Source organism: Oreochromis niloticus, linkage group LG8, assembly GCF_001858045.2.
Source record: "Oreochromis niloticus isolate F11D_XX linkage group LG8, O_niloticus_UMD_NMBU, whole genome shotgun sequence".
Lineage (NCBI taxonomy): Eukaryota > Metazoa > Chordata > Actinopteri > Cichliformes > Cichlidae > Oreochromis > Oreochromis niloticus.
Window position 1 is genome coordinate 14,831,601 of NC_031973.2, and position 16,945 is coordinate 14,848,545.

The 16,945-nt window shown below is 39.8% G+C and overlaps 1 protein-coding gene across 1 annotated transcript in view; it reads left to right on the forward strand.

The window, feature by feature from the left end:
• Positions 1-16,945, forward strand: part of nrg3b (neuregulin 3b) — a 195,573-nt gene that overhangs the window by 158,274 nt on the left and 20,354 nt on the right. The window contains exons 3-6 of the mRNA XM_005471251.4: positions 778-851; positions 8,355-8,381; positions 13,058-13,160; positions 15,114-15,240. Coding sequence (XP_005471308.2) covers positions 778-851; positions 8,355-8,381; positions 13,058-13,160; positions 15,114-15,240 — 331 coding nt within the window. The remainder of the gene's footprint in view (positions 1-777; positions 852-8,354; positions 8,382-13,057; positions 13,161-15,113; positions 15,241-16,945) is intronic.

The window sequence follows — 16,945 nt, forward strand, 5'->3', positions numbered from 1 at the left end:
AAAGCTATTGAGGATTGTGCCAAACTTGGTTCCTCATAACTATGAGTTGTTTTGAGAAACTTGATGAATATGGTTTGTCACGCTTTTTTTTAAATTATGAAACTATATGTATGTTTTCATTCATTCATTTGTGCATTCTACAGGTCCGATTTGGCCAATAAGTAAAAGTGATATTTGTATTGCTAAATATCCCCAATCAGTCATCAGCTGTCATAATTTCAGTAGATAAGTGACAGTTGCTCAAGGATCTGCAGGAATCAGCAGTAGAGGCATATTTATTTGATGATGAAGGTAAATATTTGGACTGTGCCAGGACTTTGTTTATATGATTGTTGAAACTATGGCAGCTTCCCTTCCCTTGAAAATCTTGCATTGCTGCATCCACGCCAAGTACTATCCACTCCCAGTACCCCATTTTCTTCCTCTGGGACGTGGCATTCCTGCCAGTCATGTGCTATCAGTGAGACTGCAGGCACTTCTTGGGCCTGCCCAACTATCTTCCCCTCTCTTTCTCTGTCCTCACTCCACCCCTCTCCACAGTTGCTGTGTATCTCCCTCGACCACCTCGGTCCTTAGCGAGCACTCCACTCCACTTTTCTTTTTTTCTTTTTTTAGCAATCCATTCATTCATCTGTCTAGGCTCTTCCTGTTTTCAACTTTCTTTATCTAAAAGTCCCTTCAGCTGATAGTTCATGCTGGTACTTTTTGCTCTGTTTGTCTTGCCTCTAATCTCAAACCTTGCTCTGTGTCTCTTTTTTTCCCCTCTCTCTCTGACAGGTGTAAAGAGGGCTACCATGGACTACGCTGTGACCAGTTTGTTCCCAAGACAGATGCTATCTTGTCAGACCCAAGTACGCTCCCTGTTCTACCCTTTATTTTTCAGTCTTGGTGTATTGATCTGAAACATAAAACCAAATTCATAACAAGTGCACGCTACATGCCCTTGAGCAAATCTCTTACTGTACTATATTTATCAGCAAGAGAGATTAGCCTTAGATTAACTGTTATCTGTTTAAGTCTGTTGGTCTTCTACAGTAATACTATGTGATTACAGTACAGTGTGGGACTTTATATTGAAAAAACTAACATTTCCAATATGGTTCAGTCATTTTGAAGCATACAAATGCAGAGAACCTCCAGGCGCTCCTTAAGTTGACAAAGGTGGTCAAAGAAAAATGTTCAGCTTAGCGGGGTAAAAGGTTAAGATTCATGCTAAAAAAAAAATTCTGCTACGTGTGCATTGAAAATAAAAAAGCAAGGGTATTACAGCACTGAATTCATTCAATAAAGAAAAAGATATTTTTTCATTTACTTTAATATCTCCTACTATATCTACAGAGGTGATCACACATTGGATATTGTGTCAAACGTGGGGGTTTTCATTTAAATATTAATGCAAGCAGTTATTACTGCAGTCAAAGATATTATTTAGTTACCGGGTAAAATGTGTATCCCGATAGATTTATTTTCATTGGCCTACATGAATGTCCCTCATATAGATGCATGAAAAATCCCCTGCATGTTTTATAATCATGCTTTCATTTAGCCTAAAGGAAGGGAAGTATTCACTTTTCTGGTGTTCGTGAAAAACTGTTCCCCTAAAGCGATGACAGCTGTGTGGTGTACTTAAAAAAATAAAATAAAGCAAAAGTCACAGGTACAAAGAAGAAAAACTGGAGGCCCAGAGCCTTTCCCGTGAGAGTGCAGCTTTACAAATTCACACTGTTTTATGGAGTGACTCGTCTCCTCCGCATCAAGAGTCAAAGAGAAAACTTAACTCCTATTGCCGTCTGTTTGATTCCATCAGGCCCGCTGAGAGTCCATTAATGGAGTCACAAGCCAGTGTCACAAAGCTTGTTTTATGCTCTCGCATGGCACACAGTTTTCACACTGGGATTTGTTTTATGTTCTATAGGCAGACATTAATTTTCCAGCGTGTCCAGCTCAAGAGATTTTTATGATGCTATTTAAAATAAGCCGAATTCTACTGTGCTTTGGATAAAAACGGACTCTCAAACAAACCAGTGAATTACAACACAGCCGTGGTACTTCTAGATTTATTGGAATATATAAGACAATATGCCTCAGAAGGCAAAATATGAAACAAAAAGGCGAATTTTTTACACTGTATCGTTCAGAAGACAAAAACTTGTGTTTCAGGGGCGAGCATCTTTTAGTGGCTATAGGTAAACCTATAAATCAGTTTAATTAGCATAACACGTCTGAGCAAGGATCTCCCAGGCTGTAGAAGCAATCCCTGAGCTGTTAAGCTGTTGTTGTGGAGTTGCTGCTCTTACTGTAACAGTTTCACTGTGTCATTCAGTCAGGAGTCAACCGGCAACAGTAAGCCACCTAGAGAACTGCCCCCATCTGAAAATTTACAATACAAAATTAAGCTCATGCAAATGGCCACATTTTGATTTTTATGAAATCAGCAAAATATTTATTAATAATTCTGTCAAAAATACAGTTTGGAAATATTTATCGCTTAAAGGTTGTAAATTAATTCATATCTAATTTGACTTACCTCTGATATGTGCATTCATTACACTTGTGATAAATTGCCTTGCATTGATAGAAATGTTTGATTTCTTGCAATGCAAAAGGTACCTTTGTCCAACCTGATCATATAAATGATGTTGTTACTTGATAAACAGACAACAGACATGAACAGGGCACCGCCGATGGATCTGATGGATCACCATTCTTGTTCAGAGCCACGTTCACCTGTTTGTTTACATCGTCGGCTAAGTATCCTAGCATTATATGCTAGGCTGTAATGCGGAAAAGACTGATGAGCAGTTTAAGAGAAAATTGCCTCTTGCAGCTGTCATCACCTGCACCCCATCACTTAAATAAACCCATTACCTCACATTGCAGGGTTTTGCATGCCCTCTTCTTTTTAAATTTTGTTTCTCCTATATCTGAACACGAGCCACATGCTCCTTCATGTTTGGCTGTACGACTGCTTTCATAGTAACTACTAAAATATTTAGTAGATTTTTCAGGTCTGTGCTGTTATTGATTGCACCAGCTGTTGACCTATTGAAGATTTGTAAGCTACACTCACTGGCCACTTTATTAGGTATAGCATGCTAATGTGGTGGCATTGATTCAACAAGGTGTTGGAAACATTCCTCGGAGATTTTGCACCATATTGACATGATAGTATCACAGAGTTGCTGCAGATTTGTAGGCTGTTCAGTCATGATGTGAATCTCCTGTTCTATCACATCCCGAAGTTAGACTGAGATCTGGTAACTGTGGAGGCAATGTGAGTACACTGAACTCATGTCATGTCTCGTGTCGTGTTCAAGAGACCAGTTTGAGATGATTTGAGGTTTGTGACATTCTGCTCCAAGGAGCCATCAGAAGACTGTGGTCACAAAGAGATAAACATTGTCAGCAGCATTTAAAAGAGGCTCATATCATACTGAGGGACCCAAAGTGTGTCAAGAAAATATTCCCCCTTGCCATTACACCAACAGCAGCCAGAGCTGTTGATACAAGGCAGGATTAATCCAAGCGTGAAGCTTTTATGTTGTTTATGCCAAATTCCGACTTTCTCATCCAAATGTTGCAGCCAACTTCAAGACTCATCAGACCAGACAAGGTTTTTCCAGTCCTTTATCATCTAATTTTAGTGAGCCTGCGCAAATTATAACCTCTGTTTCCTGCTTTTACATGACAAGAGGAGTAGGAGCGCTACGGTGCGGTCTCCTGCTGTTTTAGCCCATTTGTTTAAAGGGTCAATGTGTTTTGTGTTCAGAGATCTACTTCAGCGTACCCTAGTCACAATGAGTGGTTATTTGACTTAATGTTGTCTGATTTCGAAGCAGTCCAGCCATTCTCCTCTGACCTCTGGCATCAATGAGACATTTTTACCCAGAAAAGTTGCCACTCAGTGGAAAGTTTCTCTTTATCAGACCATTCTCTGTAAACTCTAAAGATGGTTGTGTGGTCATATCCCAATAGATCAGCAGTTTCTGAAATACTCAGACCAGTTTGGCACAACAACCATGTTGTTCAGCATTCAAAGTCACTTAACTCACCTTTCTTCCCCATTCTGATGTTCTGATTGAACTTCAGCAGGTCATCTTGACCATGTCTACATGCCTATATGAGTTGCTGCCACCTGATTGGCTGATGAGATATTTGTGTTAGCAAGCAGTTGAATAGATATACCTAAAACAGTGGCCAGTGAGTGTAAATAGGCTAATGGCAGGTTCAAGATAAAGGACTAATCAGCAAAAGACTAACCCACCGGGAAAATTACTGATCTTTCTGGTGGTCAATCCACCCTCATTCATCTTGTGAACCCTTTAGACAAATGTATTAGCCATTAGCAAGCTCGCGTCAATGTTTATTAGATGTGGACAATGGGCCAAAAGCCTTTTTATTTTTTTCCTCATACTGAATGCACTGTTCAGAGGCTTCCAATCTACAAATAGAAATGATCAGAGGAGTGCTGGAAGAGATTTATATATCAGGGAGTATGGAAAATCAAAAAATTGCTTAGCATTTTTAATCAGAATGCTTCTCTTGTGCTGAAAGAAAGAATCAATAAAATGCTTTGTACAAACAAGCTACTGAAGAAATCTTCAGTAGTAGGTTAAGACGGTGCACCGAGTACACCCCTGACCTTCACAAGAAAAAGAAAGGAAAAGAAAGAAACTGACAGCTTTATTGCAAATTTGTCTTGTATCACCTCTCAATGGCCACAACAGTTATCCACAGAAAACAGCTTCCAGTGACCGTGACCAATAACACAGGAAGATTTGAGCGTCGGGGGGAAATGGAGCCTAGTTTTGATCTGTGTTGATACATACTCATCTAAAATTTACCCAGATTACCAAGGGTTTGGAGGATTATCCTGCCTCCAAAATCCAAATCACGTAATAACATACAGCACAAACATACATGCATATACCAACCACAGCTAAATCTTAAGCGCCAATGAAATTCAGCGTGCGTACAAATAAGCAACTTTTTTTTTGTAGGTTTTTTGCCGTGCCATGCCACGCTTTTCTGCTTTGAGCTTTCATTTTGGATCAATATCTGAGCACCTTACAGTCACAAATCATTTCTTGCCCCTTATCCTTTTTCTTCGTATCGACTGGTAAAATACTCAAAAGAGCAGTTTGGACCGGCTTGCCCACAGTGCCGCTCAGTCACTCACTCATTCACACGTCCTCACAGAAGTAGATAGAGAATCACAGGCGAAGGCGGGTTAGGGTTTAATCAAATTTTAATTTCAATTAGGATTTTTGGCTCCAATCATTATGAAAACAAGGTAATTGAGATAAAGCGATTATTATGCATCAGTCGTTATCACAACAGTGCTGTGGCCCCTCCCTGAAAGCCCAGACCTGCTCATTGTTTAATTCAGTTCCAGGCAACATGGCGGAAAAAGGAGTCTTGGGTCAACGAGATCTATTGAGACAAAGTAATAGTCGGAATACACTCGCGTCACTCAGCCCTTCCTCGCTCTCTGCTTGTGGCTTTTGTGCAGATCTGTCAGGTCACATAAGAAAATTGCCTCATGGAGCTCTTGTTGCCACTGTCTGCACCCACAAAACTCCCATGATGGAGACTACAGTTAACAGGGACTTTTAAAAATTAGTTATTTACTTAAATGATATAGATTGATAAAGGAAAAATAATCCAGTGTAAAAAAACAAAAGGTAAATGTATTTAACGATGAATAATAAGTAGTAAGTAATCTCGCTATTGATCAAAATAATCACATTTTTTTTTATATATATAATTGAGTTCGTCCTGCACATCACAAAACCACATGGACTAAAAGAATTAAGTCCTCTCTGTAACACACTCCAGCCGTACTGCAGTGAACTCTTTGGAAATAAGGTGAGGAGAAAATGCTGGAGTTTAACATATTGGTGCACAGGGGAAGTGGTGGAGTCTTTAAGTGGAGCCATGGCGGAGTAGGAAGGCAGCAATTTAGTTTATAACTGCTTGAGGATGTGGATTGAGTTTCTTTTTTAACCATGAAAAAGTTTAGAGCATCCCACTAATGGTGTTCAGTTGGGCAAGTTGCACCTCTGAGGCTACAGAGGGGATATTTCGGTAGAAGACTGAAGAGGAGGCGGAGGGAAGATGGGCCTTTTTAGTTTTTACCCAGCTTACTCACAAAGAGGAAGGAGGCAATCCTCTAATTTGAACTATTGATCTTCTGTAGATATTATGCCTGGAGTAAGTAGCTACACAGGATATCGAATTCAATAACAGACACAGACACACACACACACACACGCACACATTGACTCTGCAGTTCCCTTCTCACCCAAGTGAGGGAGGGGATTAAGGATTTGATTCACTCCTGCCATTGTCTCTCCCACCAGCCAGATTCCTGCCTCTTAATCGGGCCAAAAGCATCTGACATGATGCACAGGTATTCTCCAAGCTTGCTCAAGGCTCCCACAAGACGCCGTGAATGATTCCCCCGGGTGCTTCGAGTTGCCAGTGCGAAGGATTGGGAGCCTGCACATATTATGATTGGTGAATGTCTCCAGACAAGGCAATGCCAGAGGAAGGGATGTGTATCAGAGTTGTAATGACATCATCTGCACAGGCTATGACAGTCAGGGCGATTTAGAGTGGAGAAGGGTTGGCTGTTGCCATGGGCAATCACAGGAAAAGGCTTGAATGTATAATACAGATCAAGCAACGTCAGGAAGATGCTGCATTCATTTTTTTTGTGGTTTTTTATTTGTAAGGAGGGCGAGTCAGAAAAGTGTAAAAAAAGTAAGAAAAGTGGTAGCCATATCTCGATTTTACAGTTATATCTCCGAACTCTTTGTGGCAAAAAGCATAAAGTCCCCCAGTCAGAAGTGATTGGCTCTTAACTGTTTAATCATTGGTTTGCAAGGTTGCTATGAGACTGACTATGATTCAGAAGGAGCGCATAATAAATGTTGGCATGTAAAATAATCCTCGAGGCTGCAGGAGGAAAATGCAGACCCTGCATCCTGCTCAACAACAACACAATGACACCTGCCGCCTGTCTAAATACAAACATAAACTCATTTGTTCATTGATTAATTTGGGAATCTTAGACCTGCTTTTCCAGGCTGTTTTTTCTTGTTATCTCTGTGATCATGAAAATCCCTTTGGCTCATTAAGAACCTGTCAAGCAATCTTAGAGCAAATAGCATAATTTGACTTAAGCGCTTATCTTACCATTTTCAAGTCCAAATGCCCTCCGAAGCGTTCCCTTTATGCAGTTTAGAGAGGTGTTAAGGTCCTGTTTTTTAATCGTTTACATTCCACCTCTTAATAAGGCAGGACAGTTTATTTTAATCCATTCACCTAAATGCTTGCCTGGTTGCTTAAATGGATCTCACTCCTGTCAGGCTGTGTTTTTATTTTTCCTTAAATAAAAGCCATGGCAATGACAGAATTTTTCCCGTGGCACAATCAAAATGCTTTTTCCCCCCTATTTTATAGACATTTTTTTTAGAGGTTCCAACACATAATCTGTCAGGGCTTGGCAAGCCATCTTCTATTTAAAACTCAGACCACCTCTGTCAGAAAAGCAATTACTAGTGAGGGTTTCATTTTAATTTAAATAAGATTACATTACAGTGACATGAAAAGGGGGCACTGCCAGGATGGAAAGAACACGAGTGCTCCTTTTTTATCTGTTTTCCCCAGCGCTGGGATTGTGGGAAAAGACATAACTGCATGAAGAAAGACTGTGTGTCTTAGGAGGAGAGTGAAAGACAGGGTGAATGTCAAAGTGTGTGCCTGTGTAGAAAAAGACCAAAAATACGTGCAAGCTTATACCATATTGTGTGGGTGCACATGCATTTGAGCGTGTGTGTGTGTTAGAGTGACGCATCCTAAAGCAACCAGATTGTGAATAGTGAAAAGCTATGCTTGGAGACAGAAGAGGACAATTACTGCAATGCCTCAGGCTCAAATCAATATAAAAGGCCTGTGCAAAGCAACATCAATGACATAAAGCCACATGATATGTCATTTCCAACTTTATTTTCATGATCCTTCCTCTAATCCTCTCAGCCCCCACATCTGCGTTGTTTTCTTGCTTCAATCAAAGCCACTGCAGGCTGTGTGAATTCAGAGTATCACGGAAAAGCATTCCAAGCATCCGAGGCTGCCTGGCTGGCTCATTACCTGGTGCAAAAGAGGAAGCCATGTTAGAAAAAGCCAGCAAAGCCAACTCTACAGTGTAGTTGCACCAAGTGTCTTACCCCTAAGGTGAATTCTGAGAAAAAAAACTGAGGCGCATCATGTTGTAATTATTTTATGCTCTGTCTCTCTCTCTTTTCCCCGCCCTCATTTCTCATGCTATCCCGCCTTGAATGGAACAGCGGATGAACTTGGGATCGAGTTCATGGGTAAGACAACTTTTCATTGACTGTGCCGAGTGCTCAATCTTTCCGTGTGCCTCACGTCTGTGAAATACTGCATACAAAACACACACAACCAGCACAACAAGGCCGCTCACCTTGGAAAATTAATGTGGGCTAGTCGCCATGGAAACACCGTGGTGGTGAATTAGGTGTATTCTGTCTGCATGAAGAACAGTACCGTTAGAGAGGAGTGATGTAATGAGTATGGAGCAAAGAAAGCGATTCATGTACTGTATAAAGCCGTGTCATATCTCGGTAGTGATGTCCAAAATGATCCCGGTTTCCAGGGTAATCGCGGTACAGCACGAAGTTAGTCGAAATGTTCGAGAAGTAAATAATATCACCAAGTTCTATTTTAACAAAAATATTCCAACTTGAATCTGCAGTTGTGATTTGCAGATTTACATAATAAATTTGGTTTCCTATCCTGGTTGTGTTTGAATATAAGACACATCTCTATGTATAATTCTCTAAGTCTTAAGCAGATAGTAAAACAAGAAGCCCAACAACAGAAAAGTCTTGTATTGAAGCTTACAGCGTTCTGAATTTTGAGATGCTTATAATGAACAAAATATTTTGTTTGCATGACTGAACTGATTCATTTGCAGTGGACGGATAGTTTTCGGACACACAACAGCACATACAGCAAAAGAACAGTGTTACTGACAAACTGTTAAGTAGTTACAAAGACAAAAGGCCCCACATTATGAAGTTAATGATTGCTAAAAATTTAGTAGTCGTTCTGTAGAAAGTTAAAATTGAACTTAACCTCGTTTTAAAAGTAGAAGCAATTTAGTTTCAGATAGTGTCGACCATGTTCAAGCAAGTCTCCCTCAGTACTCTTAAAGGTACAGTGTGTAAAATCTCACAACTAGATGTCAGTAGATCACAGATTGCAGTCATTTGAATTCTGTTTTTTTTACCTCTTCCAAATCAAGCACCTAGCCATAACCCTAACTACGGTGGCCCCTTTAGGCCAAACACATTTTAGTTAGCCAAGAGATATTAAAAATGTCACATTTAGACTGCACTCGATAACTGCCGTGGCCGGCATGTTTTAACATATTTGAATAATAACACTTGAATAAACCACATATAAAAATAGATATGTGACAATTAAATATTTTGTTGTATTTTACATTTTTACCGCTTAGTGACTTCAAAACCTCTGGCTGCCGTTCATCTGCAGTGAGTGTAGGTTGTCAGCTGTTTACCTCAGCTATCAATAGACCGAGCGTCCACGTCTACTCACTGATGTGGTTCGATATGGTTCGATGAGTCGGTGTAGGTCACGTCTGTCCAATGGCAGTGAGAGTGAGCTGAGTTGTTAAAGATATCCTGAACTTTTCTTTCAGTAGGCACTGCTGTTTTTCCTGGCCATCTCAACCCAGTGTATATATTTAATGGGTTAATCCGAAGTTTATGAGAATGTATTATTTTGTTAGAGGACATAATTACAGACTAATCAGTGTGTATTCATGAGTACATTATTCTTTTTTTATATTAAATAACCTAAAACCAAACCAAGTTCAATTAGGAGGCTGAGCCTTTTTCTGGTATAGATGTTTAGTCAAGTTTAACAAAAGGATCTAAAGTATAATATAAGATATAAAAATCCACAGAGGGTCAAATACTCAATGAGAAGCAGTGCATATAGATTTTTTAACTCTTTGGATTTTCATTGAAGTTACTTTAGGCACTTCTCTACTTTCCTACAGACTGTCAGCAAACTAAAAGAAAAAAAACAAGGGAGGGAAGAGACAGTCTCATCACCCTAGACTACACACACATACACTCTATCTGCAACACCGTTTTTCATTTTCTCTTTTCCCATCTTTTTTTCCACTTTCTGCCTTGCTTTTGTGCATACATCCAAACTAACACTGCATGCTATGAAGTTTTCCATTAACATGGCTTCATACACTGCTGTCACATCACACACTTGCTCCAGGAAATAGAGGGAGGGAGAGGATGTATGCCCTGCACACAGCATTCCTCACTTCAGTAACTTTAATCTGGGGGACTAAATTAGTTCAGAATGCTACTGGAGGTGGGCGGATGCATTAGAGAAAATGAGAGCAGGACTGATCGATTGATAGCCGGACAGATGACAGACAGAGGTGCAGATAGGATTGTTTTTTTCTTTTTCTTTTTTCTTGGGTTTCTTATTCATTGTGTTCCATCATGAGTTCGTCTTTGCTTTATCAATTAATTGTTTGATAGCTTGGTATATAAGTCTGATATGTGACAGTCTGAGACAGCCTGTCAGACTACAGCAAAGCTCCGTTTGAAGTAGGATTGAGCGCTCTAAAAGTAATCTTGTCTTTTGATTTTCTTGCATTTTTTTTTTTTTAGCCCAGCAACTGAAGCTCTTTGTGACTCAGAATAGTTGACTCTGATGTTTTGCAGGCTGAATACCCCATTTTCTCATGGATTCTTTAGCATGGACTTCATTATAGCACGTTATTCTTGTCAAGTGTAGAGTGCATCGCTGGCATAGCAGCCATATGGGATTGTCTTGTCTTTGAGTCAAAATAACACGGCTTAGCCAATATAGCTAAGACTCTTCACTTTGGTGGTTTTTTTTATAACGTGCTGTTGCATCTAATTTCAAGAATGCCTTGTAGGCATCTGGCATGAAAGGCCTGTAATGGTTTTATATACAGACTGCATGTCGGTTTTCCTTGCAGCCATTCAGCAGAGCTTTGTAGACAGCTGTTTTTATGTTCACATTATGGAAAAGCCTGTTTCATCCCTCAAAAAAAACAAGAAAAAAAAGGCAGAGGCCTGTCTCAGGTGGTGCTCCACATGAGCACTGATAATGCAGGAGAAGGAAAAAATGTTTTCAATATCTTTCAGATATGCAACCATGCAGAGGTCATTTCACTGATGGTAAAGGCCGGAGGCTTTACAGGGACATGGATTTCCAAGTGGCACATTACTTATAAACAAAGAAAAAAGCCAACTTTTGCTGAGCAGCTGCAGGACATTTCTCCTCTTCTACCTGCACAGCAATAAATAAACACATTTTTTTTTAAATCCCTTTAAAATTATAGGATAGAACCCGACTATACAATTCAGTAATTCAGTAGCTTATATTGGTTTTTTTATATATATATATATACATAGTTATATTTGCGTCATTACACAGTATATTGTCGATTGACTATTTTTTCCAACTCAATAATTTCTCATTTCAGAACATTTATTGTTTTAACAGTAAAAAATGTGATCCAGCCTAACCAAGCTAACCCCCACTATTTATTGGTTGACCGTATTAAATAAGCAATCATGTGCCACAGCAGGCCACTCCTGCAGTATTTCTATGGATCACTTCTATATTTAATTCATCCTGCTTCCCTTCTATGGGAGCTGAGTGGGTAGTTTGGACCTCCAATGTTTATATATATATTCACATACTGTCACCCCAGGATATGTTCAGATTTTATCTTTATCTGTTGCCAGAAGCACTCTAATTTTAAAAAGGTTTCTCTCCTGTTTGAACTCAGTTACATCATACTATCAAAAATTGTGTTGATGCAGCACTGATGTAACGCAGAGGAAGAAAGCGGTGGGGCGAGAAGAAAAAACGGTGCAAAACAGAACGCATGGTTGCACTCAAACGTTAGCTTTGAACAAAAACGCTCTCCAGCGGTATCTGCCCTCAAAAACGAGAGTTGAGGGAAGTTGATAAACCTGGACCGACAAGCACGGATGAAGAAGACCTCCCAGGACAGTTCTCTGTTGACAACATCAAAAGCCACAGACAAGCCCTTAAAGGTCATGAGCAGGTTGCGGTGATGTTCTCTGCACTTTCCCCTGCAGTTGTCAAGGTAGTAAACTCAGACACAGGGGGATTTGTTGTTTTTGAGTGATCGAGTAATGCCACAGGAAGTTGCGCGTAAGGTCATGGATGCTGGTGGATCAGAGAAGTGTCTCAAACTCTCAGCGACGTTTGTGGATTAGTGATACGAGTTGCTGGTTATGGATTGTGCTCATTTTGATCATGAGATAGTATCGTCGCGAGAGTTTCTGGTAAGCTAGTGGGTGAGTGCCCTTGAACGCCACACCGTGCACCGTGTATTCGGCGTATTCGGCGCCACAATCCAGCCGCTCAGTGAGACAGATATTTGCTGGGATCAACTACAACTTGTCCCAGCTGCTTGTGACCTTAAGCCTCTGCCGCTGACGTGCAGGGGTCTGACAAGAAGCTCCGGGAGCATTCATTTGCTGCTAATTCCCTGTCGCCATCAGTCTCTGAATGCTGACACATATGCAACCCTTGCATGCACGTACACACCAAGTGCTGCTCCTGCTGCGCAGACAGTCCATCGGTGTTCCCTGCTGGGTTTGTCTGAACGAAATGATTATCACACTTCAGTTAGCACGTCACTGAGCCCTGCCTGTGTCTGCCATGTCCCTATCCCATGCTCAAACAGTGACATTTACTGACAGCAGCATTGGTCGCTTTATGCAAATGCAGATTGTGGGCGGATGTCTGTGTGCGGTTTCGAGTATATGTCATTCCACAGTTTATGTGTATTTGGTATGTTAATTCATCATGATCCATCTCTTCCTCTCAGCTCAATCGCAACCTTAGTCCATATCGTTTATGTCACAGCAGAAATTCATTGGACTGAACTGTATTCTCTCCTCCACAGAGAGTGGTGACACCTACCAGAGGCAGGTGCTGTCCATCTTCAGCATTGCCTCGGGGATCTGTCTTCTTGGAGTGGCATGTATGGCTCTCTACCGCCACAACAAGTGAGTGATGCCAGCGAGAACCACATTAGTAGCGTATGCCCCCGGCTGTGCAGAAAGAGCACTTTACTATCATGGCATGGAGCCCAATGAAATTCTAAGTGTGAGTCAGCTAGAGGATGTTTTAGCAAGGCAACAAATCTAAATAGTGTAGGATGCATTTGGGACAGATACTCATGTAAGATTTATTTGAAAGTGGTTTTAGCGAGCAGGTGTGTCACAAAATGCTTCACACAAAACAAAATACTTAGATATGGCAACAGACAGAACAAGTTCAAGTACAGTAGACCCTAAGTGCACGTGTACTTGTGTGTGACAAGATAAGAGGGTTTCCTGGTGGCTCAGAAGCAGACCACCAAAGTCAATTATGCATGGCACCAAAGAAGGAAAAAGAATGCAGAGGGAAAGTACTGGAAGAGTGTGTGTATATATTCATTCAGTAGGAGTGAATGAATGCTGTGCTGACTAAATTAAGCTTGCTAAACAAAAACAAAAAAGGTGGTGTTATTTTTGAGCAGTGTAGTGCTCTGAGCAGTGCAGCACATATTGGTCAACATGAACAGATAGTCCTGGCTCACAGATAGAATTAATGTACTGAAAATTATCCAAAATCACAAATCCTGTGATAATGAGTCTCTTTCCTTCAAAAAATCGCTTTTCAAACTCTGTGGTTGTTTTTCCTCTCAAGAAAAAACGTGAAATTTTGTTTGTATCAGTACTTCTCAGAAAAGATTAGTAAAGTTTTCAGAAAGGCTGCTTTTTAGGTGGTATAACTTCATTATTATTATTTAGTAGAGTGGGTTCCTGCAGCACGTTTTAATCCCTCCAAGCCATTAGGTAGTTGGATTATAGTTTCTTAACCCTATAAACCAATGCAATGATTTGTTGCTTTCCACATTTTTTTATTTTATTTTTTTTTACTTCTCGCCATCGTCCTTTACGCAGGAAACACTTAATGAGTCTCAGCTGCAGACAGAATTTTGCATTCTAGAATTTAAAAATGAACATTTAATGGTGAATTAACATTTAATCCCAAAGTCTTAAGCAGCAATTAAATTTTAATCCAATCAAATTTTAATCCAAAATGAAAGAAACGGTATCATCTTTTTTTCTTTCTTTTAAAAAATTTATCATAGTAGAAGAATTTGACTTTTTTCTTTGTCACGTTTTGCTGTTTCATTTTTTGTGTGTATGTGTGGTAAAGGGAAAAGACACAGTAGGTAAAAATGTGGCAGAACAACTAAAATTAAGTAGCTTAAGAAAACTGGAATGTCTGCTCAAGTCAGCAAACTTGACTTTACTTCAATTCCTTAGGTTATATCTGTTCCCACTGCTATAAATTAAGGCTTCTTGCTGTATGTATGGATATCACTGCATGTGAAATTTTACCACTTTAAGTTTCACCTCGGAAAAGTAATCACAGTTGAACATTGAATGTCACTTTCAGCTATGATGTGTTCGAGAAATGTTAAATTTCACCGTTTTAAAAACCTCAAACTGTCAAAGGATGTTTTATCAGTGCATAATAAAAAAATGTATATATTAGTTCATCATCACATTTCCCACATGTGTGTTTGTGTCTTCAGTGAGTAGATGTGAAATTCATTGGCAGGGCCTATCTTGTCTACTATGTGTGATCTGTAAGTGAGTCTCAGAAATAAATGGTAACAAGTCAATAAATGTAATAACATTGCCATTAGATGCGTGTGAAAAATATGACCTAAAAAGAAACCGTTATTAAACTGTGTAACGACTGGAGAAAAAAGAATGAATCCTCAGCTGAGCAAATGCAGCTATTGTAGGGAGGTTTTTTTCTGCCTCATAGAAATCCCTTTGTTTTCCTAATTGCACGCTGTACTGTCATCAGTCTATCCATTGTTCTGGATTATTTCTTTAGTTTTGTTGTAGACTTACATTTGTTCTCCCTTTTTCACCGGCACATGCTTTCCTCCACAGGAGACACAGGGAGAAACTCCAGGCTCATTTCTCCGACAGCCGCAGCCTGAGAGACTGTACCGTCAATGCCTCCGGCCTCATGTCCAAATCTACCCCCAGACTTCAATACAGCCTTCAGCTCCAAAAGGTGCGTCTTTATCAATGATGTATTTATTCATTTCCAGTCACACCCTAATCGTCATTGTCACCATCTTCTTCTTTATATATACAGTACTTCATATACACATTATAGTCTTTTGAGTTCCTGACAGGATGATTTATGATGTACAATACGTCTTAATAATCTCTCTACTGGCTCGAATCTTTTGTTCACACTCGTATCTGACATAGGCTGAGAGGCAGTGGGGAATTATAGCTTAAAATAAATGCATCACACATTACAGAGGAAGAATCTGCCTGCCATGTTCACTGTGACAGATTCCTGTGACAAACTGCAGAGTAGAAATTATAATCTGTTTTGGTGTCAAGGATCCTGAATTCTAAAGAACTCCAGCAAGACTTATATAGTAAATGGAAGAACTTTATTGATAGCTAAATGTGATTGTGCTTGTGCATATTCATTTTAGTAATATCACAAATAACATTTGAAAGCGATTGGTTTGAAGCCGACTGCTCGTAGATGTCTTTTTTTTTACTTTTACTTTAAATTTCCTCGAAAACCAGTGCTTTCCAGAAACAACCACATACAGCAATAATACTTAATACAATCTACGCCTGCATGCATAATACTCTCAATAGCCTAACGGGGCTTACATTGATTGATTGATTGCTTTCCTATTATCCCTCTCCACACGCACTGACATCGTGACGTCAGACACGTACTGTATGCTGATGTTGAAGGAGTAGAAACAGTGCGTTAAATTATACTTTAAAGTGGTGCAAATCAAATCAAGGAAAGGTAGAAAATGTCAGAAGTGACAAAGCTCAAAATATTTAACTTAGTAAGCAGTAACTATGAACATTGTTTTACGGTGTACAAGGATACAGTACTGTGCAACATTCTGCCACTGATTTTCTGTCCAGTTCTTGTGTAATTTGGCATAATACAACCTTTTTTCCTGGTTTCTCTTCCTTAAGAATGGCTTCTCGACAGCCACGCATCGAGATCATTTCAGTGAACAGTAAATGGAACAACTGAAGGGCCAGATGCCTCTCTCAGGTCCTATATAAGGTCTTTGGAGTATTTCCTTAAGGACATGACCTTTAGATGCTGTTTATCTGCTGTAGATCATTTTTAGGCCTGTCACTTCTTCTTTTGTCAGCCACTTGTCTCCTTTCCTCATTTTTTAAGGACACACTGCACACCATGCCGGGTTATGCCAGGTATTTGGCTAACAGACCCCTGGGAATCACATTGTTTGTGCAAAACTACTATTTTGTGCCTGTCAAACTGTTATCTTTGGTATTTTTGTTGATTCAACCAAAGAAATCGGGTGTTCTTTTTGACAGGCTCCTAGTAAAAAAGTGCATAGAGATGCAATGTAAAAATGCGTATTTGCTAAGTTGGCTGTTATGAGTGGACACAACACTGCTTCATTCCTTAAGTTAGGTGCATCTTTTCATGCTTGAATGAGTTAAGTGGCTTAACAAATAAACAAACGGACAAAGAAAGATTCCTCTGGAAATGATCAGGCACGAGAACTGAAGTGGAAACAAGTTAAAAAGCAACTAGTGATGAAAGGAAAACCTCAGAAATCATGGAGAACAACTGCAATTTCAACCAAGCGTCGCTCCTTTGAGGCAAAATATAAAGAAAAGATGGGTGGCTCAAGACTTTTGCACAGCACTGTACATTAGACATAAGTCATGTAAGTTCAGGCCAGTTGCTGACC